This window comes from Leptopilina heterotoma, unplaced genomic scaffold, assembly GCF_015476425.1.
Source record: "Leptopilina heterotoma isolate Lh14 unplaced genomic scaffold, ASM1547642v1 Lhet_373, whole genome shotgun sequence".
Lineage (NCBI taxonomy): Eukaryota > Metazoa > Arthropoda > Insecta > Hymenoptera > Figitidae > Leptopilina > Leptopilina heterotoma.
Window position 1 is genome coordinate 467380 of NW_025111051.1, and position 25596 is coordinate 492975.

At 30.5% G+C, this 25596-nt stretch overlaps 1 protein-coding gene and 1 long non-coding RNA gene across 2 annotated transcripts; both read left to right on the forward strand.

Moving 5' to 3' along the window:
• The first annotated feature begins 3685 nt into the window (after nucleotides 1-3685).
• On the forward strand, nucleotides 3686-6641 carry LOC122505831. Its single transcript, XM_043617677.1, has 5 exons — nucleotides 3686-3857; nucleotides 3974-4145; nucleotides 4265-4547; nucleotides 4911-5149; nucleotides 5243-6641. The coding sequence occupies exons 1-5, from the start codon at nucleotides 3686-3688 to the stop codon at nucleotides 6639-6641; spliced, it is 2265 nt and encodes a 754-aa protein (XP_043473612.1).
• An 11206-nt stretch (nucleotides 6642-17847) lies between these two features.
• Nucleotides 17848-22841, forward strand: LOC122505839. Its single transcript, XR_006301956.1, has 3 exons — nucleotides 17848-17918; nucleotides 22188-22286; nucleotides 22350-22841. It is a non-coding gene; the product is annotated as an uncharacterized LOC122505839 (long non-coding RNA).
• The last annotated feature ends 2755 nt before the right edge of the window (nucleotides 22842-25596 follow it).

Sequence of the window (25596 nt, forward strand, 5' to 3'; positions counted from 1 at the left end):
AAATTGGAGAATTTTTCATCGACTTTTATACACTTGTTAAAAAATTAACCTTCAATTACAAAAAAACAAGTGCCTTACTAATGAAATGGAGTTTTGAAGTGTTTTCATTTCTGAATTTCCTTTTCTAAACTCTGTGCAACGACTCACATAATTTTAAATATCCTTTAAACTCTAAAGAACACCACTTTGGCATAAGAAAGAAAAATTTCTTTATTTATCAGTGATTCTAATAAAAGAAAAAAATCGAAAATCGATTACTTCGGTTTTGAGAAAAGTCACTTTTTAGACGAAATTTCAAATTATTTATTATTTTAGCTTTATTAACGTTTTTTTTTATTACATATTTGAAATATTCGAGAAAAAACAAATAATTTCCATATTTTACATTATTTTTTATCTTTTGATTTAACAGATAAAAAAGTGTTTCAAAAGTGCCGTGCTTCTGAAATGTAACCATTTCAGAAAATCATAACTTCCGTAATTTTGATCAAATAATAAAATAAAAAAACAGGTATTTACTTATTTTTCATATAGAATTCGAAAAAAATTGGTTCAATAAAAAAAAAATTTTGACTGAAAATCTCTCGGAGAATGCCCTATATATATATATAATATTGTAATTAATGTATATGCATATTACAATTTAAAAATTCATTTTTCTTTCACTTCTTTATTATCCTCTTTTCGTTTTTCTATTGTATAGCTGATTAATGTATAAGTTTCATATTAAAATTTTCAAATCCTTTTTCAGGACAACCAATTGACGTAACAGGTGATGGAATCTTCTTAGATATCGATCCCCAATTAATGGCAATTTCAAACGTTACTAACGAATTTAGCGCGTCAACAACTTCTGTTTTACCGAGTAGTGAAAAAGCAGAAGGTATTTATTCAAAACTATTTTTAAAGTACAATATTACATGACCTTCGTTTATTAGGAAGGCATGAATAAGTTCCACAAATCATTATTTATAATTTTCTGTAGATCGAATTTCGTGAAGTAAAATTTTATTTTATTCGAATTTGTATTTGACATAATATACATTCAAACGAAAATTCGTATTATAGAATTTTCAGTTAACTGAATTTTTATACTAAGTCTAATTTTCATATTCCACAATTACCATTTCACCAAATTTTCATTTGTCCAATTCTTTTGCACGAATTGTCAATTAACTTTATTCTTAGATAATTGAATTTTTGTCCGAACAAACATCCAGCTGAAAAATTTTATTAAAATTAAATTTCATTTAAATGAAAACTCTGTTTACTGAAAATTCTGGTTAATTTATATGCGATTTAACAAAAATTTCGATAAGTAGTTATTATGTTGAATTTAAATTCTATGAATTAAATACTATTAAATGAAAGTTCCGTTTATTTAAAAAGTCAAACTTAAAAATTGTTTTAAATGGAAATTCGATTAACTGATAATTCTGTAATATGAAGCAATTTTAAAAAATTCATTTGCTGAATTTTTTCATTATTTTCTTTTTCATTTTTATTATTAAATCATTATCTAATAACTGTTTCATTAAAATTATCTATTTTTTCAGAAGATTCGAATTATTTAAGGGGTAATATCATCTGTTCTGAAATCAATTCCGCAGCACTGTCGCACTTGTCAACAGATTCTATTACCAGTCAAGACTATTCTAATAACACCTTAAATTCATCTACAGCATCTACAGCACAATCGAAATTGTCAACAGCTTCTATTACAATTCAAGACTGTTCTAACGACTTAAACCCGTCTACAGAAATGACTTTTCACAGTCAACAGGTAGAAGGTATTTCCTCATTTATATAATAAACTTTTACATAGGCAAAGTAAAGAAACTTTTTCCTTAATAAACTCATGCCTTGCATTCTTTTGAAAACTGCTTTTTTAATAAGAACTGTTAAGTGTATAAGCAGAAATTTTAATTTATTTAATTTCAATATGACATTAATCTTGTTCGAATAGTTTTAAACGTGAACCACAACTATAATAGAATTCCTATCCAATTTCTTGTACCCGAGTAAATTTCTTGTTAATTTTACAAAAAAATTCCTATTTTTCAGTAGAAAACAGTTCCTGTGGTGAAAAAACGTATGGTAATATGCAACATACTAGCAAAACGAATCGTATTTACTTTGGAAATAATGAAAAGGAACGTCATGATTCAGGACGCAGAACAACATTGTGTTCCAGAGAAAGTCAGTTATTCGACGCTTTTCCTCACTTCTCACAAAATAATAGTTAGCTAATTATCACACAATTACCAAACACTTTTGAAAAAAGCATTGTTCAAAACGATAAACCCGACAATCCATTTAGAAATTTTCACTCACGTCCTGACAAGAACATTAATGTTCCTTCAAAAAATAATCAAAATGCTTCTAGCAACATTAATTTGAAAGAAAATCTCAATCGACCAAATAAGCGAAGAAATCAGCACGTAGTTCCAGAAATGGATAAATTTGCAAAAAAGAAATTAAAGCAACAACAAAATAAAACAGAATTAGTAGAAAAGGAAATAATTTAATTCTGTAAGGAATTTAAAAGCGTCAATAAAAGTACAAAAAAGTTAATTTCCTTACAATCCTTGGAATTGCAGCAACGAATGACAAAGAAACGTATTGAATCGAGAGACTTACATTGCGTTAAACCTATCCGTTGTGATGATGGTTTTTTGAACCTAGTCAGGAAAGAATGGTTAACTCTTAACGATGAAGAGCAGGAAAACGCATTCATGGATGTCTTAACAATAATTGAAGAGTTTCAACGAATGAAAGCTTCATAATAATAATAAATAATTAATTAATTAATCATCCAATTTTTATGTAAAAGTGACTATTCTTTTATTTTTTATTTACGATTGAAAATTCGTACATAAACATAGCTAATTCAAATACTTCTGTGAGCTTAAACAGGAGAATTGCAAACACCTATTAATCAAATTCATGTTGAGTTAAATATAATATATTTTTATATTTATGATAATATTTATCATATATTCTACTATGAATATCACTTAATATTTTAAGTTGAAAATTGAAACTTTCATTTAGATGGAGGAATAATTTTCACACAAATAAACAAAAACTTTATAAACTAATTGAATTTTTCATGGGTAATTAAATTATTATTAAACTTGCATTGCTAAAAGCATTAATTTTTAATCTTAATTTTAATACAGATTAGACAGATACCTATTTACTAGTACCTATATGTGTTCAAAAAATTTAGAAAATATGGTCTCGTAATTTATTATTTTGGGATGACAGCTTTTTAAGTGCTTATATTCATAAATACAAGGATTTTTGTAGTTTGAAATATTCCACTTATTAAAGAATTTTCTAAATTTGAGTTTGAATTTAAAAAGATAAGTTCCAATTAAAAAAATGTATAAATTGAAACAGATATTTTGAATAAAAACTTTAATTTCAAAAATTCAAGAAAATCAATAATTTATAATTATTTATTATCATGTTTGTAACCTAATAATATTAGGATTATATGTGAATAAATAAGTAATTTAATTACTACTCTATTATGGCTATATATATCTCAGATATCTGACTTTGCCAGGGTGAGTTTATTAAACTAACCTATTTATAAAACAGAAGAAAATTGATTAAATTATTTTTCTTTTTAGTAATTTCTTTGGTGTTCTGTATATTTATTTCATAACTTATTAAGATGAGTGAATGCAATGAAATTGATATAAAAGAATTATTAATATCGTTGGTATCTCCATATGATTATTTATACTCTAAAAAGTCGAAAGAATTTAAAAATGTTACGAAAAGAAAAGAAAAATGGCAAGAAATAGCAACAACAATATTTACAATATCAAATAAAGAAACATCAGGTACGTAATTGTCATTTATTAATTCTATTCCATGATAAACATAGTTAATTGATTATATTAGTATTATTTTTATTATCATTACTCTATTATTATTCATTATAATTTGTTTATAATAGTTAAAGAAATTCAGGCATTATGGAAATCATTAAGTGACAGATATTTTGCTGAACGTGAAAAATTGAACAAATATATAGCCTCCGGATCAGGTGCTCCTGAAGAAAATGTTGAATCTGATTGGCCTCATTTTAACATGTTAGATTTCTTGAAAAAATACCGTAAGAATCGAAAGTAAGTTAAACATTAAAATTAACATTATTTATTTAAATTATAGAAAATAGAGGAGCAAGTTAACAGAACTTAATTAATTGTTTAAAAAATTTTGTAAAAGGTTTTTTATTTTTTTTTAGAACAGTAAGCAATTTTTCTCATTCCAAAACTGCGTTTAAGCATCAAGATGAAGAAAGCGATGAAGATTTCGTATTTGATCTAACAGTAACCGAATTGATTGCGAAGTTATTTGATCCCCTAGGGCTTGTTGCCCCTGTTATCATTCGAGCCAAACTCATTCTTCAAGAATTGTGGACAAAGGGAGTGAGCTGGGATGATCCGATTCCTGTGGATTTAGCTCATCGGTGGACTGATTTTGCTAATCAGCTCCCCGAGCTCATGTCGCTAAAGATCCCACGCTGGGTAGGTTCAACTGGTTATGCGCAAATACAGATACACGGTTTTTCGGATGCGTCCTCGGTAGGGTTGGCTGCAGCTGTATACCTGCGAATCTCCATTGATAACGCAGTCAGATCATCTCTTCTATAAGCAAAAACCAAAGTTGCCCCATTAAAACGACAAACGATACCCCGACTAGAACTCTTGGCCGCTTTAATGCTATCCCAGTTAACGTCTGTAGTAATAAAAACGTTTAACAACAGTGACATTCCTCTATTCCTGTGGACTGATTCCTCTATCGTACATACATGGGTAAATAATCATACATCTCGATGGAAGGAGTATGTCCATAATCGAGTGAATGCCATTCGTACAATTCTTCCACAGGCAGAATGGAGATTAGTCCCTGGACACGAAAATCCAGCAGACTGTGCCTCTCGAGGCTTAACCCCCATCGAATTGTCTGTTCACTCCCTCTGGTGGAGAGGTCCACTTTGGCTAACCAAATCCCCACTCGACTGGCCAAATCCAAATCCCTCTTGTGATGAGAATGCCTTAGAGAGATATCAAATCAAAAAAACAAATGTCGTACAGAAGTTGTCGCCACCTTGTCAAATAATCGATCGGTTTTCTAGCCTCACGCGCCTACCGCAGTAGGCGCGCAACCCGCAGGTTGTCTCCTTGTGTCAAAGGGTTTTCAATAATCTAAGCTTTCGTAGTTGCGCCTCTCGATTATTCATTCCAGAGGAATTGGAGATTGCGAAATACTGGTGTGTAAAGCAAGTTCAAGCATCAGCATTTTCGGATGAAATTAAGTTACTCTCAGCAGGACACCAATTGCCTAAACAACACTCACTAAATCGTCTTACACCTTTCCTCGACAAATCTGGCCTTCTTAGAGTCGGCGGAAGGTTGAACAACTCCTTACTTAGTCACGAAAACAAACACCCCGTCATACTTCCACGAAACTCTCACCTCTCCGAACTTATCATCACCGATGCCCATGACCGAACGCTTCATGGATCTACACAAACCACGTTATCCTATATTCGATCCACATGTTGGATATTAAAGGGAAGAGCTCCTGTCCGATCACACATCTTGAAGTGTATTCGATGCGCCGCCTTTAGAAGGAGAACCGCTCAACAACTCATGGGCCAGTTGCCTTCCAGCCGAGTTGTACCCTCGACCAGACCGTTCCTCCACGCCGGGGTGGACTATGCCGGGCCTTTTAATCTGAAGACTTGGTCAGAGCGGGCGGCTCGACAGTACAAAGGATATCTTGTCTTGTTCGTTTGCTTAACAACCTCAGCCTTACATCTTGAGCTGGTAACAGACTACACTGCTGACGCCTTCCTAGCAGCATACCGAAGATTCACATCACGTCGTGGCATCTGTCAAACCCTAACTAGTGACTGCGGAACAAACTTAAAAGGGGCTGATGCTGAATTAAAACGCTTCTTCTCTGCTGCGTCTGAAGAACTGGGAAAATTTGCCAATCTAATTGCAAATGATGGAACTACTTGGAATTTCAACCCACCTGCAGCCCCCCATTTTGGAGGAAAATGGGAGGCAGGAGTGAAATCAGTGAAACATCACCTTCGACGAATCATTTTAAATAGAATCCTCACATTCGAGGAGTTGTCAACCCTTCTTGCACAAATCGAAGCCGTGCTGAACTCACGACCCTTATGCCCACTCACGAACGATCCAGACGACCTATCTGTCCTTACCCCAGGACACTTTCTTATCGGCCAGGCATTGTCGCTTGTCCCGCAGCCCAGTCTTAAGGACATCAATACTAACCGGCTTTCCCGCTGGCAACGCATTCGCCAGATGACGGAACAGTTTTGGAGTAAGTGGTCAAAAGAATACCTCCAAAGGTATCAGGCGGTCTACAAATGGAATCAGTCGACCAATGATATAAAAGTTGGAACCTTAGTCCTCATTGTCGATGAGCGATTCCCTCCTTCAAAATGGCCATTGGGAAGAGTAACTCAGACTCACCCCGGCAAAGACAACCTTACTAGAGTGGCCACCATAAAAACTCAAGTCGGTGTAGTGACTCGACCGATTGTAAAACTATGCCCCTTGCCTATTCCTAGCGATACCTTATAGTTCGAAATCTCCATTTGTTTAATTCAATTTCGTTAACATATAACGAAGGCGGGCGGTATGTTAAAAAAGTAGTTTTCCTTCCCTTTAGAAACTAATATTTCATTGATAATGGTTTATGGGAACCACTGCGTCATTCCCAGGTATAGTTTTGCCCTGCGAATAATGGGCCTGGCGTCGGAGCGTCTGTATGAGCGGCGTGGTGGGGAGAGAAAGTTAGATCCTTCGTGACGACTGACGTCTCAGTTAGTTTTCCCGTCTCGTGCGAGTAAGGTGTCTTTCCACTCAACAAGTGCAGTGCTTGATTGGACGCCGTATCAGCAGCATCGCCCATCCTAAGTATCTTCGTTGATGGTGACGTACTTCACATCCAAATAATTAATCACTCTAATTCTATTCCTCTTTCATTAATTTTCATCAGCATTTGTCATTATTCACTTCATACATTGTTATTGAATTTCATTTAAGTTTAATTCCTTTCAAATGCATATTTCTTTTTCTTTTAATGTTCTCATAATGTATTTCCCTGTTTGTATTTTGTTCTGAGTTTTCTTTTGAATCGTGGCGCATTCTTCTTCAAGAATCGCATTTCTATGTCGAGTTGTTCACTGAGGGATCCCATTCCGTGCTGCGTTCGATCTCATCACGTGGACAATTCCTTTTGTGGTGCTGATGACAACCGACCAATGGTTTCGTCACGATACAATTATCGACATCCATAACGTCGGTTATTCTCTTCTCACGTATCACTATCTTAATTGATACTTCGTTGTACTGACTCCACAGAATAAAAGATTGTACAATTGCATTTTTCTTGGTCTCTCAATTGTCCTATCTCTCACCACATCCCATACATCCCTCTTTTAATATATTTTTGTTGAAGAAAATTTCGAATATTATAATAATGATTATCACTAATGTATTGTAATATTGAAATTTATAATTTATGTATATTTAATTTGTTTTTAAAATTCTATTACGAAATTAAAAGAAGTTAAAGAAACAAAATTTTCCTAAAATTTTATTAAATAATATAAGTGACAAAAAGTGTTCCTAAACAGTCTTCGTTTACAGCAAATACTACAAATTTGAAACTAATAAACCAAAAATATGTAAAAAGCATCTCATCTTTTCCGATTTATCCTAGTGTTTGATTATATTGACGCACAAGGAGAAGAATACAACGTGACTATTGTTAATCTAAAAGAATAATTAATTAACAGACAATTTAATTTTAAGTAAATTAAGAAAATCTATAAAAGTTTCTTACTTGATTATTTATATTACCTAGTGAGTATAGATTTAACATGTTTTTCAGAATTTCATAACGACATTCAAGATTTATTTCCCCACATTTTATTCTTTCGCAATTTATTTGAAAAAATAATTAATTTTCAACATCATTTCTCACTCTTGCTTGATTAAAGTTGAAAAATTACATAATAATAGTAAAGATAATACACATAACCAATTATTGACACTAAGGCACGTGTCAAAACAATACGAGTGAAACAATACGAGTAACACAATTTCACATGGTTGAGAACCACTGAGATAAACGTCGCATCGACACTTACAATCGACGTACAGCCAAAGCGTCGACTCTTACAAAAACCTATTCTGGACTCACCTTAACAGATCGAGTTATAGAATTGGGAGGTGCAATTAATAAAAATAAACTTTTTTAAGTTTCTTTCATTTCGAAACAATATTAATGCTGCCATCTCTATGGAACTGTCACGTACTATTACGTTGAGCCAAAAATTATAAATAACACAGGTCAACAAAAAAAGACTTACTTTTTTTTTATGAGATAGCGGAATGGTTTCCTATGTATTTTTGGACGCTGAACACGATCCCAACTTCCAAATTTGCCCATCACGTCAGGATTTTGAGAAAAGTGGGGGTAAAGACCCCAAAAACGCTTTTTTGAGGATTTTCAACATTTCTTTTCTCTTTAACCTGACGTGCTAGAGACTTCCACAAGGTCTTAAATTAAAGCTTGTAATGTGCACTACAAGACCAATATCCATAAAATAAAAAAAAATTAAAATTTTTTTCAAAAAATGAGGTTGAAGACACCAAAAATTTGTGTTTTTGGATTGCTTTAATAGACTTCTTGCAATCGCTTGGATTCGCTTGAAAATGGGTACTTGGGGTTTTTGGGGTCGCTGATTACGAATCCAATATTTGTTTGCAAAAATTTAAAACGGCGAAACCAAGATGGCAGATGTAAGAATTAAGAATTGCTTGGATTCGCTTGAAAATTGTTATTTCAGGGTTTTTGGGGTCGCTGATTACGAATCCGCCATTTTTAATTTTTGCAAACTAATATCGGATTCGTAATCAGCGACCCCAAAAACCCCAAGTAACCATTTTCATGCGAATCCAAGCAATTGCAAAAAGTCTATTAAAGCAATCCAAAAACACAAATTTTTGGTGTCTTCAATCCCATTTTTTGAAAAAAATTTTAATTTTTTTTTATTTTATGGATATTGGTCTTTTAGTGCACATTACAAGCTTTAATTTAAGACCTTGTGGAAGTCTCTAGCACTTTAGGTTAAAGAGAAAATAAATGTTGAAATTCCTCAAAAAAGCGTTTTTGAGGTCTTTACCCCCACTTTTCTCAAAATCCTGACGTGATGGGCAATTTTGGAAGTCGGGATCGTGTTCAGCGTCCAAAAATACATAGGAAACCATTCCGCTATCTCATAAAAAAAAGTAAGTCTTTTTTTGTTGACCTGTGTAATTTATAACAATGGTTATAAAAAATTATTTGTCTTCAATTTAGAAATGTTACAAATGATTTTTGGTATTGTAACAACCGACATTCTCTTTGTGCAGTTGTTACAATTTACACGCTGTCACCCGTGCAGAAATTTTAATCCGGGCATTATAAGGTTCGGATAAGGTTGCCTTATTATTGTTAGGGACCCTGTAGGGCAATCCTATGCGGTCCCTATAATATTTGTCCCGCAGTAGCCTATCCGGGCCCTATTAGTAAACCTATTTTCACCCTAAATATATTTAGAACCTAAAAAAATTATTAAAAAATACAATAATATTGTTATTAATTGTTACATTTTACTTATCATTACTAATATTAAACACAGAATGCTTTGAATTAAGATAGAAAAATCTCGCACACACTGGGGACCGAACCCTAGACCTCGAGGACGAAACCGAATACGCATACCGCATAGCCACGCAAGCTTGGAAGAAACTTTTTGTATATTCCCTTTTTGAATGAAGGGACGGTATTATCCACTGTTAGAATAATGAATTGACTTTAATGTATTTTCATTTTTCCTTCTAACAATATTGTATAGATAATTACTTTAAATTATTGTTACTTCCATGTGACTATATAATAACTAATGATTATTAACAATTAATTATTATATATTTTAATTTTAAATTTAATATATTTTTCTTATATAATAATAAATATTTATAATAATTTATTGTTTAATAAATGAAATAATGGATCTATACATAATTGTTTATAATAAAATAATTAACAATAGTGGAAAACATTAATTGATTGACTCATTAGTTAATTAAGGTTTTCAACTGTTAATTAATATTATAAACAATTAGGTATTGATCCATTAATTAATTGTGGCAATTATAAGATAATTTACTAAACAATAAATTATTATATTATCACATGGATATATGACATAATTTATAATTCCAACATTTTTTAAAAGCAAATTTTGTTTTACTTTAAACAATAATTTTAAATAATTCATATTGTTTATAGTAATTAATAATAATTAATGAATGACAATATAATATTTATTTACGATTTATTCAAGTCTTTTTGAATTTTATATCATAGAATAGATTTAGGGCACATGTAGGAACCCAATCAGGACCGTAAAAAGGGACCGTATTTTCTTGCCTGATAAATAAATAAGGTAACCTGAAAGGAAAATTATAGGGTCCTTATAAGGCTAGATTGGGAAATTCGTTAGTAAGGCAACCTTATAGGGACCTTACAGAAGCCGTAATATTAATAAGGCAATCTACGGCAGTTTCTACACGGGCACTCAAATGATTCTAGTTAATTAAATAATAGATATAGAGCTAAATCAATGATGGCCTTTTTGAACTAGATAATATACCTTTGATTTAATCGTTTGACCAAACAAATTGGAGTTAAACTCTAAGCACAGTAACTGTTTTTATCAATATTGTAACAACTGCACCTAGTCTCCCCTACTTTAAAAATACTATGGCCATCTCCTCCGGACTTACCAGCTATATGTGACGTACAGGCATTTTTGTATAAATCGCGGAGTATGTAAAGATGTGAAATTTCCGAGCTTTGTACAGAATTTTCTGTACTGCCCCAGCTGTGTATAATGTTTTTCGTACAGAGCCTTTGAAACGAAGAGGAAGGTGATTTACATTAACCCTTTAAAGACCCATGTTGCTTTCAGGCAACATGAACATTTTTTTATTACCAAAACTAAAAACTGATACTTATAAAATTTTAAAACATTAGAACAATAATGGTTTTTTGAATAGGAAATATAATGATATTGAACTTACACAAACTAATGCAAATCTTTCAAAATTTTATGGTTTACCAAAAACACACAAAAAAGACAACCCCCTTAGACCTGTTGTCTCCACTATTGGTTCCCCAACATTTTTCTTTTCCAAGCATGTATATAACATATTAAATGATTCTTTTCCAAAAGCCAAATCTCATATACGAAATAGTTTTGATTTCATAGAAAGAAAAATCCCGCATAATTTTATGTTATTAGCTATATTCTGATTTTTTAATAATTATTAGATAAAATTTTATTAAAACGTTTTATTTATTCAATTTAATACATTTTTAGAATGACTTAGAACCAATTTGAAATCAAAATTTTTATTTAAAAATTTTTTTAAACTATTGAAATCCTATTTTCGAAGAAATTCTTATATAAGTTTGGCTATGTCTATAAATAAATTTTTTATTATTGCCCAACCTCACTTGTTAAACTAAGTTTGAATGTAAATTAAGTATTTTTAAATTAACGTAAATTTTTCCATTAAATGGAAGTTTCTAATTTTCATTTTGAAAATAAGATCTTAAGAAACATAGAGTATCGATGGTATTATCTGCTTAACTACTTCTAAGTTTATTACAGAGATATTCTGCGGCAGAAAATGCTCGTTCAGATTCCACACTACTATCCGCGAGAAAATGATAGGCCCCTGAAAAATGTTCGAGTTTGACTTGAAATATCTCTGTTAAAAAAATTATTTGAAAAAAATGAGAAATATTTTTGAAAAGCGTGCCCGAGTCGAACTTTTAGACCTGCTTACCTCCTGGTAAGTATAATTTAACCCTAACCTGCACCTAACAAACCCTTGGTGTTTTTTCCTCCTGCGTAAGTTCTATTTAACTCTGACAACTCCTTTTTAAGTCCTAATTGAACCTTAAACCCTGTATTGCTTCTACCACATTCTTACGCAATAGGAAATGTTACGCGCGGTACAAGATATTCAACTTATTATTGTTTTGCAAATTACAAAATTTTTTATTTTGAAAATTTCACGAAAGAATTCAATTATTTTCTAAAATTTTAATAAATCCTTCGAAAAAATTCAATTATTTTTATAAATAGTAAAATTCTTCCGAAGAATTCAATTAATTTTATAAATAGTAAAATTCTTTGCAGGAATTCAATTATTTTCAAAACAATTTTAATTGAATTCCTTAGATGAATTCAAATATTTTAAAAATATTTTTATAAATTGCAATTATTTTCTTAAACTTTAATAAATTCTTCGAAATAATTCAACTATTTTTATAAATACTAAAACTCTTTGCAAGAATTAAATAATTATTAACCCAATTAAAATAAAATTAAACGAAAGAATTTAATTATTTTCAAAAATTCCCATAAAATTTAGTTTTAACAAGAATTTAAAATTTTTGAAAAACAATTTAATTATTCTCAAAATATTTAAAAAAAATTCTATATAAGAATTAAATTACTAGCTCAATACAATTTTTGAATATATTCGTCAAAAGAATTAAAATAATTTTATTATTTTCGAAAAGTAATTAAAATTCTTATGATAAATTCAATTATTTTGAATATACTTAATTTTAATAAAATTCTTTAAAAAAAATTCAATTATTTTCGAAACAACTTTAATTTAATTTTTCGAAAAAATTTCATGATTTTTAAATATTTCTATAAAATTCTTCATAAACAATTTAATTATTTCTTAAAATAAAGAAATAAATAAAGATAACTCAAAGATAACTTAAATAAAGAAACTCCATTAGTTTAAAAAAAAATTCAAAGAAATTTTTCAAAAAAGTTTAATTAGGATTTTTAAAAATATTAATAAAATTCTTTGCGAGAATTTAGTTATTTTTCTAAATAAAGAAATTCTTTGTAGGAATATTCTATTTTTATCAAATTTTTTGATAAAATTCTTTGCAACAATTCGAAGATTTTCAATACATTAATTTTAAAATTGAAAATATTTGAAAAGAAAAATTAAAAAAAGATTAAGAAACCAAAATGTAAACAACAATTAACTTCAAACTGCGAATAGGTTACCGAAACATGTACTTTTTTATTATTAATTTATAAATATTATTTTTAACTGAAATGTTTTGACATTTTTTTTAAATAATAAAGATATTAATTTATGAATGTTTAAAGGTTATTATTATTAAACAATTTATTTATTTGCTGTAGTGTATTAGTGTCAATTAATGCTTTATTGAATCACTCAACAAATCACTGAAAATAGAGCGTATGTGTTCAGTTAGGTTCCGTAGCATAGTGGTTAGGGCGTTAGTTTCGTAGTCCGTAGTTCGTAGGTCGTAGGTTCAAGTCTCGCGTGCGTTAGATTTTATTTAGGTATTTCGTAGGTTTGCTTTTTCCAATTTTTCTGTATTGTATAGGTATAAGTATGCAATTTAATGATTATAATATACACTGTTAAATAATTTAATTAACAAATATTAAATTAAAATTTTTTTTTATATATAAATGGATATGTATTAATCCCCACATATATACTAACATTATTTATGAATTCGCTATTGGTCACGATTAAATTAAAAAAAAAAAGTAAAAATCATTAAATAATAATGCCATTTATTAATAATTAAAGTTATTATAAAAATTAGTTAAAAATGATCTCAAATATGCTATGAGCGAGAGGAAAGAATTCTGTAAGTAAGGGTCAAGCAGTATTTAATAAGGTTCTAGGAACACCTGCTTTCCCCCTTTTACCATCTAAATTTGTCGCTAACCAGGGGTTTGCAGGAGGTAATCAGAGTTAACTTGCAATGCAAATAAACTCTGCTTTCATCCTATTACATCCTTACAAACCCTCAGTTTTAAGGAGGTAAGCAGGTCTAAAAGTTCGACTCGGGTGGAATCTCATATGTTTGTATACGAAAGGCCAATATTGAAAAAAAAATTTTGCACCGTACAGGTGCAAAATTACATCACAGTGTACCCCATTTTTCGACATTTTTAAAAATGGTCGACTTTGGTACAAGATTTTAGATGGAAGCGATTATTCAAAAAATTCTAAAAAAGAAATATTTATTAACTGAATCTGTCTAAACGAATTTGCTTTATAATTATTAATAAATCTTAATTATTATTGTATTTATTAACAATAATAGGAGGCAATGTTATCTCTGGTTCTAATAGTCTAATTGAAATAAATCAAATTGGATGTTGTAAATAATTAATCTTTTTATTATCTTAGCTCATTAAAAAAAACGAAATTCTTCTATTAACTACATTTTTCAACATTTATTTGGACAGTTTTTTTTTCTTGAGAACAAGTGTAAAACGGTTGCAAAAACCCAATTTTTTTGACAAAATCTTAACCCTCTGTCATAAATAATACTACGAACATCTCCAAAATGTGGACTCAGAATAAAGCTTAGAATTTTTTTCACATAGGCTATACAGTGCATGCCAGATTTTTATTTATGACAGGGTTAAGATTTTGTCGAAAAAATTGGGTTTTTGCAACCGTTTTACACTTGTTCTCAAGAAAAAAAAAACTTTCCAAATAAATGTTGAAAAATGTAGTTAATAGAAGAATTTCGTTTTTCTTAATGAGCTAATATAGTAAAAAGATTAATTATTTACAACATCCAATTTGATTTATTTCAATTAGAGTAATAGAACCAGAGATAACATTGTCTCCTATTATTGTTAATAAATATAAAAATAATTAAGATTTTTTAATAATTATAAAGCAAATTCGTTTGGACAGATTCAGTTTAATAAATAGTCCTTTTTTCGGATTTTTCGAATAATCGATTCCATGTAAAATCTTGTACCAAAGTCGACCATTTTTGAAAATGGCAAAAAATGGGGTACACTGCTGTGTAATTTTGCACCTGTACAGTGCAAAAATTTTTTTCTAATATTGGCCTTTCGTATACAAACATATGAGATTCCACGCTTTTCAAAAATATTTCTCATTTTTTTCAAATAATTTTTTTAACAGAGATATTTCAAGTCAAACTTGAACATTTTTCAGGGGCCTATCATTTTCTCGCGGATAGTAGTTGGTGTAATAGTCATTAATCCCTTTAGGGTTAATCCCTTTGAAGCATACATTTTTACAGTCAAGGAATTTAAAAATCAAGTACACTTTAGGGGGTTTTCAGGTACACTGATTAAGAATCTGAAGTCGAATTTTTCATATTTTCAAAATTCAAAATAGCGAATCCAATAAAGCGGGCGACTTTTTCAAAAATTGATCAAATTCACTTGAAACTTGTTACTTGGGGGTTTTTGGGGTCGCTGATTACAAATCTGAAGTCAGATGTTTAAAATTCACAAAGGCGGATCCAACATGGCGGAAATTTTTTAAAAAAATGATGGAATTCGATTTAAACGTGTTATTCAGGGGTTTTTGGTTAATGACAAATATGAAGTCAGACTTTCGAAATCCGAAATTTATTAATATATAAATACATACAATATAAAATACATATTGGGCATTTCTCTGTAAAACAGATATTCCCTGACTTTTTCCTGACCGTTAGAAATCCCGCGGGATTGCTCTCCTTTTTTATAAGTATGTTGGATTCAATAAATAGTGTGGGATCCCGCGGGATTGCCGGATCCCGCTCTGAGGGATTGCGAGCTCTAATTAGGAATAAAAAATATCGTAAGTAACACGAGAATAAAGGCAGCCAATTTCTTTACGGTGATTTTTGTGACACGAGTGGAGGTCGAGGGCGCCGTAGGCGCCCCGAGACCGTAAAGAAATGGCTGCCTTTATCCTCTTGTTGCTTCCCAGGAGGAAAAGTCGGACGAATGTCGGATTATACAACCGCCTGGGATCCGCGCCCGTACGGACCGCCAGCACCGATGGTCTGTACCGATTCGGATCCTAAAATGCAACCTGCGCGGAACAGATTAGGCTCCGACTTTTGGATCCGCCTTTCTACTTTCGTCAGTACTGGCGCGGTACTGGATTTGTTCCGCCTGCAGATTTCGACGCGAAAATTTTCGATTTTCCGACGCGCGTAGAAGAATGACGGATGTTAGGTCTGTACTGGCTCGGTGCTGGGACGGTTCCGACTGCGGATCTCGTCATTTATTGTTATAGTTTACATTATCAGTATAATCATAAATTTATTTTATTATTATAATTAATTATTACAATAACTAATTGCATTTATTATAATATTATTATTAGTTAACCAATAAATAAATTAATAGTATTCATGCAAAGGAAGAATATAAGAAACTTAATTTTTTCATTATATATATAAAAATCCAACTTTATTAATGTGCAATTAAATAAATAATTTTTAATAAATAATATATTAATTTGAAAGAAGTAAAATATATTTAACTTGAAAGAAAATGTGATCAATATATTATAATGCCTACAATAAATACCTAACATATTAAATACAATATATAAAAAAGAGATTATTATTAATTAATTAATAATCTCTTTTTAATTTAAACAATATATTAAGTAATTATTTATTGACACTTTTCTGCAAATTAAATAATTAAAAAAATGTGTTGTGCATTAAAATTTTATTCAATTTAATACTATTACTTATATGTTATAAATTGTTTTGCAGTGAAGTTATGTTCATATTATTCGATATATTATGTAATAAAATATTAAAAAACATAATAATAAAAATATAACATTTTTTTTTAAACGAAATATTGAAATATTCATAAATACACATTCAGTAAAGTATTGAAAATATACCGGTATTACATCAGTTCGTATTTCCAAATTGCCTATTGCCGCGTAGTAATTTTACAATTTTTATTTCAGCTAGTGAGACTTGAAAGCATTTAAGGTTTGAGAGTTCCATGCGAGCGTAGCATAGTGGTTAGCGTGCGAGATTTCGGTTCGTAAATATTCGGTTAGGCGTAGGTTCGTACCCCCAAGCGTTAGGATTTTTCAAATGTGTATGTAATAAAAAATTGCGTTTAAGTGTATAAAGAAATAAAAAAATGTGTAAAGTGAACTGTCAATGAATTGTCATCCGTATTTATCTTTTGCAATTAATTATTATTTTTTTACTGATATTTGTTGAAATTATTATTTTGATCCAAGCCGGTTGTCAGTCGGTAGAATGCCAGCATTGCCAGCGCACATCTGGCTAGGAAATGAAAGATCCGCAGTCGGTACAGTGCCGGGTCCCAGCCGGTTGAATTATACACGGAACGGCTCTTCGCGGCCGGTTACCGCGCGGTAGAATGCCAGTTCCGAGACGGATGGCCAGCCAGCTCCTGGCCAAGTCATCTTTTGGTAGAATACCAGTTCTCGGGCGGTAGGCAGGCGGTTCCCAGCCAGTACCACTACTCCGGCGTCGGTACAGGCGAGGATCCGCGCCGGTTGGAAATTTCCCACTGGGTTAATATACTATTTAATTCTGAATTAAATCTAAATTATAACCGATTAATTAACATTTTATGAATATTAGATAACAGTGTCATCTTTTCATGTATAAATAAATAAAGATATTTGTAATTTTGTGTAATTATATGTAATTTTATTTCTTAAACATTTATATATAAATTTTTCCATAAATATTTGTCTTCGTGTTTTCTTTTATTTCAACAAATAATTCGTAATAGGTACTTAACTTTAGAGGTGGGTTTTGCAAAAAATGTTGTATGATACACCCCTGGCGGAACGGGTAGATGCTTTGTTGACGCGAAAACGTCAAGATTCCGTCAAAAGTTGACGTTATCAAAAAAAGTGTTTTAAATACAAAAATTTGATAAAGTAAGTATTGGGTTTTGTAGAAACCCAACTGAAAAAGTTCGTCTGGATTTTCCACATGGAAATTTACGCAGAAATCCATGAGGAGATTTGAAATAATTCACATGGAAATCCACATGGAAATTTTCTATTTCTTCTATTTTTAAATTTTTTCAAAAATAAAAATCAAATTCGAATTCTGAGACTCCGAAGGGGTCTCACTCACTACTTTCTGCATTTTTAAAGAGGTTTTCGTTTATATTTGGAGTTTATTAAGAATATAAAAAAATTCATGCGGAAATCCACATGGCAATCCATGCGGATTTCATGTGGATAGTTTCAAATCTCCATATGGATTTCTACTTGAAAAGTCCATGGGAAAATCCAGACGATTTTTTTCAGCTGGGAAAAGTGTTTATAAATCGTTTATGACCTTATTTGTTCCAAATTAATGTAAAATAAGTGAAATAAAAGATAAAATATGTGAAAATGTCAAGTGAATGTGTATTGATAAATTGGTGTGTGTTTTAGGGAAAAATTGTTGACATGACTTTTTAATGTAAGATAAAAAGTAAAAAATTAAAATTTTGTTGTTATAAAGTGTAATAATTAATTAAAGTTGATGTTTTAATAGTATGAATATAATGTATATAGCAGCTGAAAATAGCGAAGGACGGTTACCTACACGCTGTTGATATGTCGCCGCGCATTTTGCACGACAGATGGCGGGAGTGACATTTGTCAATACGTATTTTATCACATGAAAATTAAACAAAAAATACTATTTTTATAGTGCAAGATACTTATAACCTTTCTTTAAATCATTTAAATTTAAAGAAAATAATGATAAATTTAAAGTAAAATGATAAATAATATACCGACTTAATTTATCAATAATTACTAGAACACAGCACGAAATACATGGTAAAAAAATTCTCTGTCAACTTTCTTGCTTTTAGTAAATAGAAAGAGTTTTAATCTTATATTTATTGACAAAAAAACTGCTTTCTATTTTATCACATTCAAAACCAATTTCAAAAGAAATAGGAAAACCAACTTTTCAAGATCATTTTTATTTAAATCAATTCTAGAAGTTGTATGATTGTATACTGGACTTAACCTTTTTTTAATTCAATCAATTACAAAGACAATTATTAGTATTCAATAAAATATAAAAAAGCAGAAAATATAAATAATTATACTAAGGCAGATAAATTAGGCAATTTTTTCCCGTTTTTTTTTAAATTATTAGAAAATTTACTTTTAAGACTAATTAAAATGAGATTCTAACTCCTCCTACTTTAAGAAAGCAATTTTTTTATTCTTTTAAAAAGTTACATTTAGACTTGACCCATTAAGTAAAAAAAGACTTCTGGCCAATAAAAAATAAACTCCTCCTATTTTCAAAATGCAATTTTATATTTGTTGGTTGAGTTAAACAAAATGGAAAAAATAATTAATATTTGAAAAATAAAACATATTATTCCAACCCCCAAAAGGAAAAATGGATGTTTTAGACCAATTAAAATAAAATTTAAACTCCTCCTTCTTAAAGAAACCTATTTTCTATTCGTGGGTACAATAGAACAAAATGGAGGAAATATTATTAAGTATTTAAATACATAAAATTTAGTATCAACCCCTCACGAAAAAATAGACTATAGATTTGGCTATTAGCCAAAAAAAAAGATTCAAACTCCTCCTATTTTCAAAATCAATTTTTCTATTTGTTGGTTAAAAGTGGAGAAAAAATTAATAATTAAATCATATTAATTCCAACCCCCAAAAGCAAAAATGGATGATTTAGACCAATTAAAATAAAATCTAAACTCCTCCCTCTTAAAGAAAGCTATTTTTTTCTTTGTTGGTTCAGTTGAAAAAAATTGAAGAATATTTATAATTTTAAGAAATGTAAAATTTATTCCCAACCCTCAAAAAATAAAATGAATGTTTAAGACCAATTACATTAAATTTTAAAATCCTCCTTCTTAAAGAAAGCTATTTTTCTATTTGTTGGTTCAGTTCAAAAAGTGAAAGAATATTTATGATTTTAAAAAATATAAAATTTAGTCCCAACCCTCAAAAGATAAAATGGATGTTTCAGACCAATTAAAATAAAATTTAAACTTCTCCCTCTCAATGAAATCTATTTTTTATTCGTGGGTTCAACAGAAGAAATGGAAGAATATTTATAATTTCAAAAAATATAAAATTTAGTCCCAACCCTTAAAAGATAAAATGGATATGTTTAAACATATCCATTTTATCTGTGGACAGACTGAATAAATGAATACGAAGATTATTATAGTTAATGAGGTCTAAGGATAGTTGTTGACGCTGAAAATTTTGTTTACAAAATTTTTAACATCAAAAACTCTTCTAATTAAACTAATTTTGTTCAAAAAAATTTTTAACTTCAAAAGCTATCCTTATACCTCATACAGTATAAATGCAAGCTAATTGTTTATAACATTTTTACAATTTCATACAATTACAATTTCATTTTATTTATCATTATTTTATATATAAAATGATGATTTATAATTAATTTCTTCAAAAATGTCCATGGTCCCACTCGTGAAAATCCCTTTAAAAATCACTATTCATACTTTAAATTTGATTAATTTTACATGATCGAAAAAAAATATTTTCAAAAAAATCAAAATTTTGAAACTCCATAACTCAAAAAATATTTTATCAAATTAAAAAAAAATGTATGTTTACACTTCTACTAATAATAGTAAAATTTTAGCAAAGTTTGAAGAAAATTCATTTTTTGACCTGAGTCTCTACAAACTTACCCTTCTTTCTGTGTAAAATAATTGTGATTTGGTCAAATGGCAAGTTAGGCCTACCGTTTTCACTGTGCATATAAAAATTAAAAATTTCAAAATAAATAGATTCCATCGTTTGCCCACAATCGGACAAGGCTTAAAAATTGTTAATTTAGTGGTAGTTTCTTAAAAAAATTTTGAAAAATATTAACCGATACATACATTGTTAAAAATGAAATTTTATTTAAAGAATTTTTAAATCTTATCGTAAATTATTTAAAAAATTTTTAAAAATTTTTTTACTAAAAACTACGTGTAAAAACAAAACTTTTGATTAAAAAAACGTCCAATTTGATCAATGTTTGACCGGGTTATAAGCATTTAAAACAAAAATTTACGTAAAAATCGTCATTTTTCAAAAATCTGTATCTCCTGAACCGCTTTATGAAAGAATTTGAAAAAATCAAGGTAGCTCATTTCAAAAAGTACAAGAAGAAAAAAAATGTTTAAAAAAATTTGAGATGCAAAAGCAAAATGATTTGCGACTTGGCGTGGAATGCTCCATATATAAATATTATAAATCATCATTTTCTATATAAAATAATTATTTATAATTATTTTCACTTCAAAAATTTTCATGGTTCCACTCTGATTTTCACATGACTCATAGGAAAAAATGTCAGCTTTCGATTGGGATAGGTCAGAAAAAAAAAACGATTTTGAGATATATTGAAATTGAGAATTTGACCTTGAATTTCAAGGTCAAATTCAACAAAAAAGGTTTTTTCAAGGTTAAATTTTTTTTTACTAAAAACTATTCTAGAACATATATAAAACATGATATGGTGAAGATTTTTAAAGAAAAGTTAATAAAAAAATATGTTTGAATTTCAAAAATTATTTTTCTTTTAATAACATTATTTCAAATTTTTTGAATTTTTTTGTCCAACTTTGACATCATGCTTATTCCAAGTAAAAAATTACAGGTTAATGCCTATAAGTAATTCTTATTCCGTAGAAAATGACCTTTAAAATAAGCCTAAGATTATTAAAAAGCGTTCATTATTTTAGATGTTATTCAAATTTTTGTAAAACATTGAAAATGACGATTATTAAGAATATCTTCTACAAATTTTGGCCAAATGACTTCTGTGAGGTCTTATTCTTTTCAAAATTTTATCCTCTTACAAAATATAAACCAAAAAAAATTTTAGTTTTCATGAATTTTACGTTAAAGAATTTTTTTCATTCCTTTAAAAATGGGTGGACTGACAATTTCGGACGGTACTGTATAACTCGTAAAAAATCCTTTAAAAATCACTATTCATACATTTAATTTCATTAATTTTACTTATTAATATGTTAAATCGAAAAAAAGATATTTAAAAAAAATCAAAATTTTGAAATTCCATAACTCAAAAAATATTTTATTGAAATTCAAAAAAAATTTATATTTACACTTCTACTAATAATAATAACATTTTAGCAAAATTTCGAGAAAATTCATTTTTTGTTGAAGAGGACTACACGGCAACGAAAGCAGCCGATTTGAGGGAAATCCAAAAGCTGATAAAACCACCTTCAACTCCTCCAGAACATGTTCAAGTTCGAAGTCAAGGTAGTAATTCCTCTGATCATTTCTATAAACACTTACCTGCTTTAATTTTACCTAAATTTTCAGGGAATCAACTAGAGTGGGAAACCTTTAAAGAGATGAGATTTTTTGATGAGATTCTTTGTCTTTTGGATGCTACCAACGAATTAATTCGAGCTTTTTCCAACATGGAACGACCCGTGGAACTATGGGATGATTGGTTTGTACATCTTCTAGTGCATAAGCTTGATCCATGCACTAGACAAAAATGAGAAACTTCTTTAAGGGAAGAGATCGAATGCGAGAATATTTTTCAAGATACTCATTATCGAAACGAGAAAGGTCAATACGTAGTTCAACTACCCAAACTCCAATCACCTGATCTATTAGGTCGATCTAAGGAACCAGTGGCTTCAATGTTCAAAAGAAACGAAGCTCAACTTTCAAAAGACCCAGTTGCCAAAGCTAAGTACAATACATTTATGCAAGAGTATCTTTCATTGAATCATGTGGAGCCTGCATCTTCAAAAGATCAAAATTACCCTAAGCCAAACTATCTTCCGCATCATGTGATCTTTAATGATCTTCTGTTAAAATTCAGAGTAGTATTCAATGGCTCTTTTCGAACTCTTGTTCCGGCGTGTCGCTTAAGGGGACACCTAAGTGGAAAAATGACAAAAAAATCGATTTTTTTATTTGATTTTCTAAAAGTAGACTCAATTAGGAATAGAACAAGACTTTTTAAAACCTTTTCCAAAGAGTAGAAAAAATCTGATTACATGATTCTGAATACCATGAGTTTTTAGCATTTTTTCTTTTTTCGTGTCTCCTGTAAAAATTGTTTTTTTCCAATTTTTTAACTTTCGGTGCACTTTTCTCCGAATCTACTAAACCGACTTGTATTTTTTTTTTTACTTTGTTTAGTAAGGTTCCAAGAATACGAATAAGAAGTTTAACATCATTTTGAGTTGTACAAACGGAGATATGAGTCAATGAATCAGAGAAAATGGGATTTTTATTTTGCTTTTGGTATAAATATTTATAAAAAAGTTTCTATTGAAGATAACGTCGTATTACTTCTTATTCATATAATTGATTATATTTGTAATCGAATGAAAAAAGGGCGAACGCAATTGGAATAATAGTTTTCGAGAAAAGTGTACCGAAAGTTGACTTTTTTTGCATTGTTTTTAGGTGACTTGGGTGTCCCCTTAACCCGTTGCCTGTTTTCGACACACGGGTGGGTCGTAAAAAAGTTTGGCCATAACTGTTTCCGACCCACCCGTGGGTCGTGTTCATTTTCACTCAAAATAAATATAATTTGTTTATAAATTGATAGATATTTTTCTTTACATCAATATTATAAGACATTATATAATTATATATATATATAAGACAATAAATCCGCTAAGGTATTTGATCCCGAGAATTCAGTGTTCACGCTAGGTCTGGGTTGGAATCAAACTTCTTATAAATTCCATTTCGAAATCACTCCTATTTCGTTATCAAATCCAACAAAGCGAATGGTCGTCTCTAAAATCGCAAAGCTCTTTGACCCATTAGGTTGGCTATCACCATTCTTGCTTACAACTAAAATTCTTCTTCAAGATAGTTGGTTGGCTGAAATTGATTGGGATGCATTTCTTCCTGAAACTCTTCAGATTAAGTGGAATGATTTCCAGAAACAGTTTAACCAACTCGGCATGATTAAGATCCCTCGATACATTCAAACCAACGATGATCAGTCCAATTGGGAACTTAATGGTTTCGCAGATGCCTCCGAGAGAGCTTATTCTGCAGTGTTGTTCTTAGTTGATCGATCTCAAAAGATGCTTCAGGTCGCATATTCGCTCAGAATACAATCCTACTGATTGTGCCACGCGAGAATTCACGGTACAAGAACTTCATGATTCTTCCATCTAGTGGCACAGACCAGCATGGTTGATCGAAGATCCTGAACATTGGCCTGTTTCCAATCAAGTAGTTAAAACTGAATCAATCTGGAAATTAGATCAAAGTTTCTGAAAGAGAATGAAAATGCTCAGATCAGTCTTTTACGAGAAGATCAAAATCCTGATTTATTAGAAAGAGTTTCATAGTTGTTCAAACTCATCAGAGTTATAGCATACTGCTTTCATTTCGTACGGAGACTACGAGATCGAAATGCTGACTTACCAACTTACCTTCCTCTGATGACCTAAAAGAATCACTTAATGCCTGAACTGTATTAATCCAAAATGAACATTTCAGTGAAGTTAGAAATACCTTGAAACACCATTCTTGGATCAAAATTCAATCCTCCTAGTTACAGTAACCCCGAGTCAACTTATGGGTCAGCTGCCAGTTGAAAGAATCACTGAATCAAAACCGTTCACTTTCACTGGGCTTAACTACACTGGTCCCATTAATGTTCTCCCCTAGAAAAGTCAAGGCATCAAATCAACTAAGGGTTACCTCTACTTATTCGTCTGTCTTTCTACACGAGCCATTTACCTCGAATTAGTTTCCGATCTTGAAACAAAAACCTTTTTAAGGCCATTTTATTGATTCACTTCACGTCGTGGTCAGTGTATAAAGGTTTTTAGTGACAATGCCCGAACTTTTGTTGGTGCTGAAAAAGAACTGAAATCACTTTTCTCTGTCGCAAAAAGTATCTTTCCCAGAGTTGCAGAGGTACTCGCTACTCAAGGAACCACGTGTTCCTTTATTCCTTCACACTCCCCTCACTTCGGAAGAATTTGGGAGGCAGGAGTCGAATCAGTTAAACACCATCTGCGAAGAGTCATTGGTGAGACTCCATTGACCTTCGAAGAGTTATCGACTGTTTTATGTTAAATTGAGGCTTGTCTCAATTCTCGTCCCCTCTATCCTAACACTTCTGACGCTCATTCTGTTTCAGCCAATACGCCGGGACACATTTTAACAGGTGAACCTGTTACTGCGATTCCAGAATCTACTCTCAATCAAGTAATGCTTCAACCTAACCAACGTTGGAAATTAGTAACTAAAATGAGAGATGAATTCTGGAGGAGATGGTCACTAGTGTATTTCCACCACCTACAACAAAGATCCAAATGGCTAGTTGAAACTAATGCGGTGAAAGTTGGAAACGTAGTTTTATGCATTCATCAACTGCAACCAGAATCAGACGAGCTGGCGAGAGTCGCCACCATCCACACAGCAAATTTGTTTTACAAACGATCCTTCCCGTTCCAATTTCTAACGACGCTGCTTAATATAACCTTATTTACTAATTATTACCGTATCTATTAATTCATGTGATATGCCTTTTCGTTAACAACCCGATTTACATCAAGTCCATCATTCTATCAAA

What these genes read in the sequence shown, in the direction of transcription:
- LOC122505831 (XM_043617677.1), top strand. Translation starts at nt 3,686, where the DNA reads ATGAGTGAATGCAATGAAATTGATATAAAAGAATTATTAATATCGTTG. An exon ending in ATCAAATAAAGAAACATCAG is followed by an intron (nt 3,858 to 3,973) that starts GTACGTAATTGT and finishes TGTTTATAATAG; the next exon opens with TTAAAGAAATTCAGGCATTA. An exon ending in AAATACCGTAAGAATCGAAA is followed by an intron (nt 4,146 to 4,264) that starts GTAAGTTAAACA and finishes ATTTTTTTTTAG; the next exon opens with AACAGTAAGCAATTTTTCTC.